This window comes from Diorhabda sublineata, chromosome Y, assembly GCF_026230105.1.
Source record: "Diorhabda sublineata isolate icDioSubl1.1 chromosome Y, icDioSubl1.1, whole genome shotgun sequence".
Taxonomy (NCBI): domain Eukaryota; kingdom Metazoa; phylum Arthropoda; class Insecta; order Coleoptera; family Chrysomelidae; genus Diorhabda; species Diorhabda sublineata.
The window spans coordinates 296,782-300,679 of NC_079486.1; the positions used below are offsets into that span (position 1 = coordinate 296,782).

A 3,898-nucleotide genomic window follows, 5' to 3' on the forward strand; every position below is an offset into this window, starting at 1 on the left:
TGATAATAAGTTATGCTGATCGGCCGCCGATCCACATATGTTGAATTTACGTAATACGTAAATAAATACAAAATACATGTGCATACTCTTTTTTTATAAAGACTTGTGACTGATCATCATTTTACCAATGAAAAAAAGAAAAAGCAGACTCTAGCAAATCGAGCGCCGAACTTAAGCAAAAACGTCATTTTTAAACCTAAGTAAATACAGGTAAACATGAACTTTTTTATATATTAAATCACACATTTATAACTATACTATGTATTGTAACTTATAACTCGGAGATCAGTATTATGTGAAGTGACTAATAAATGTAACGTTCCCAAGTGTACTCAATTAAATACTTTTTTCATCCATAGATGGAATCATATAGGCAGCTATATATAATGTCACCACCTCTATTATGTAAGTTCAGTGAGTTTTGCCATCTGCTTAGCGCATTAATTCTTTTTTATGTTGATTTTTAAGTTAGTTTTAACGTAACAGCAATTACATTATTAAATAAGTATATGTTAGGGAACTATAGATACTTACCACAGAGTTTCCAAGCTTAAAAAATTGAGCAGCACTCAAAAGTTTACTAAATTTGCACAATATAAACAAAATGAAGAAAAACACCACACGTATGTCGCACAGCTACTTTATCGCGATCACCACAAACTTTGCAAGTTCAAAAAACTTCGCAACACTAAAAAGTTTGCTCAGTTTGCACAATATAAACAAAAAAGAAAAACAATACACATAAGTCGCACAACTACTCTAGTTTATTCAGTACATAAGACTTGAGACTGTTGTTGACGTCCCACTCCCACGTACCCACGTTGCAGAAATCAAACGCGGAGTGGAAGACATGCAGCCACCTTATTGGTCAGCAATCGCCGTACAAATTTTCCTCCAATGCTGCTGATACATAAGTGCATTCAAAATAAGTTTGTTTACTTTAAGTCTAGTTTTTAGATTGAATAATTGTTTACGTAGAAGAATGATGATAATAATTGTATGCATGGACGGTTCTATTGGGGGGGGGGTTCAAACCCCCTAAACCCCCCTCCCTTATATACGTCGTTGGGGTAGAATATTGTTGCGTATCGTAAAAAGAATAGATAGAAAATTTTTGGAGACTCTCAAAAACAGCAGTGAGCGAAGAATTAGTTAAAATAAAAAAATTTGGTTGTTGTATTATACTTGTAGTTTCTAAAATTAATATTCATCATAATAGAAGGGTGATAGGAAATCAACAAAATTTCGACTGGGAAAATGTGAAAAAAAACCTGGAAAAATCGGGAGGAGACGAGTACTTGATTTTCAATTTTTACTGGACACCCTATTTCAAGAAAAGTTGTAGATGTAACGTATAAAAGTATGGACTAATGTTGACTCGTTTTTCCTGAATTTTCTGTATCTGAGTTGAGAAGCTATGTGCACATCCATGTACTCTGCTTGGAGTTGAAGGTAAAGTTATTCCAAGTTTCTCAGACAGAACTAAAACACTGAATGAAAACTTTTACGAGAGACTAGAGTGCAGGAAAGCACATTCATTACTTCCTCTACCTTCAGTTGAACTATCAAGAGCTTCTAGAAGAGCGGGGAGTGCAGGAAGATGTTTCATTAAGGTCAACACAGTTTCGAGCATTTCTATACACCTTGTTTTACACAGTGACTTTGAACTATATTTACCTGGCTCAATTCAATCGGAGATAGGGACAGTTGCTGTATACTACAAGAAGTTAAATCTTGGAAATTCTGGTTTGGACTTTCTTAATTATTCCACTCATTTTCATCTTCCATTATTGTGACAAACTCTAGACTCTTTTCGATTCGATTTACTTCGGCGCAAATTCTGAAGCTAGATATACTGTGAAATTCCCTTCACACACTGAAGGTTAGGTTAGGTTAGGTTTCGTGCCCGGAGAGGAGGTAGGAAGTGAGTCGGCCCAAATCCTCGATGCGAGTTCTCTGGGATGGGGTTTGGTCTACCCGACACGACGTGTCCCAATGGCTCATAGGGTGTCTCCGAAAGGAGTGGTCGGTCCTGAGTCGCTCAACCTTTTTGTAAGAGGAAACGTGACCGACCAACCTTCTCGGATAGGTGATGAATAAGGAACAAATGCGTTCCCCAATAATTGACCGCCCGCGGACCAAAAAGACATAGAGGAGTAAACCTCGAGAAAAGAATCCGTAATCCTACGTTGTGAGCTACCGTGGCTACAGGATGAATGGTTGCGCGGAGTCAGTCTCGAACGTGTGCCTCTGGGGATACCTGGCGACCTCCCCAGAGTATTTTAGCCTTAGCGAGGTAAGGGCGCACTGCCTCGCCGGACTTTTCACACGTCCCAACTCGTGGGAACCAAATGGAAAACCAATTAAAACTTAAACTTAAGAAGGAAGAGGAGAGAAGAAGGACTGTGGAAGAAGAAGTCAGGAGAAAAGAAGAAGAGGAAGAAGAAAGAAGGAAATTTGAATGGGAACTAATACAAAGACAAAGAAAGAACAAAAAAATAAACAGAAGTACTTCTCTTCTTCCAACGATATTGGAAGAAGAGAAAGAAGAGGTGAAAGAACAAGAAACAGGAGGAGACGAAAGTAGCGAAGGGGCGCTACTTAATAAAATTATGTTTGGAGTAGAATCGGGGAAAAAAAGGGAAAGGGAGGAAAGTAGAGTAGAGGGAGAAATTGAGAATAAAAAAGAAAAAAAAGAGGGAGAAACAACAACGGGAGAGGAGGAGGAAATAGAGAATAAAATATTGGAAGTCAAAAACACTCGTGGGATTCGTATGGATTCATTTAACAAACAAAACAAAAAACGTCGTAGGAGGAATATCTCGTCGGAGACAGAGGCATCTCTGTCTCACGACAGAAAAAGAAAGGTAGTTGATGAGGAATGCACGTCGTCTTCTGGCGAAGACGACAATAAAATATTTGATGAGGAGAAAAAAACGGTCGAGGATGACCTCGCCCGGGAGCTCTTCGAGCAGGAGCTAATCCAAAAACATAAAGAAATGGTTAACAAATCCTTCGCATCTGTCAGACAATCGACCATGATGGAGGAGGAAGTTGAAGAGGAGAAGGAGTCAAGCGACGAGTTTGACTTCAGAAAGACTGACCTATTCTCGATCCTACTAGGTATCGAGAAAAAGGTCACCACACCCTATTGGTGCCAAAGCACCAATAAAGAAGAAAAAAAAGCCAAAAAAAATCCTGGAGGGAGGAATTCTCCAGGAACGAAGAAACAGCCCCAGAGGCTATTAAACGAAAGCTCAGCGAGGTCGAACAGATCCTCGCGAGCCTTAATATTGAAAACGAAGATATTAAAAGGAGGATGGGGGAAATGAGAACCCACACAAAAAGATTAAACAAGGCTACAGATGGAAAAAATACATCCGATATTACATTAAGCGGCATTAAATGTAATGAATGCCGGAAAGAAGCCGAAAAGATTAAAAAAGCGGAGGCTACCAAAAAAATAGTGGCAGCCTTGGAAAAGGGAGGTTCCTTCAAAGATTTTGAAGGAATCAAAGATAAATTTTGGGAGGACAAAGTGTTCTCCAAAACCAAGATTCTCCCTATGAGGAGCCAAGACGCGCTGGATAGAAAGGACTGTATGGTCCTAATAAATCCAAGCACTGAAAAAGAGTCGGAGAATATGACTCCTGACATCAGGGAGCTAGCGGAAGCCCTTAATCCCGGGGATTTCGAGGTTATCGAGAATTCGGTAACCTCCTTAAAAACAAAAAAAGCCTGGAGGTATTATGTCGCCAGACTTAATGGAGAACCCGGTAAAGATTTCAAAATGATCAGCGCTATGGTCGGGCAGAACCTGGGCGAGGACACGAATGTCCTCATACTCGGTGGGGAGATAGCTCTCACGAGGAAAATGATTCACTGCTCACTGCTAAAA

General features: G+C 39.6%; 1 protein-coding gene across 1 annotated transcript; it reads left to right on the top strand.

Annotated features, from left to right (window-relative positions):
- The first annotated feature begins 2,351 nt into the window (after positions 1-2,351).
- On the top strand, positions 2,352-3,332 carry LOC130451975 (uncharacterized). Its single transcript, XM_056791331.1, has one exon. It carries the CDS (start codon positions 2,352-2,354, stop codon positions 3,330-3,332), a length of 981 nt encoding a protein of 326 aa, XP_056647309.1.
- The last annotated feature ends 566 nt before the right edge of the window (positions 3,333-3,898 follow it).

Excerpts from the sequence above, each read along its gene's own strand:
- LOC130451975 (XM_056791331.1), top strand. The coding sequence starts at position 2,352 with ATGGAAAACCAATTAAAACTTAAACTTAAGAAGGAAGAGGAGAGAAGA.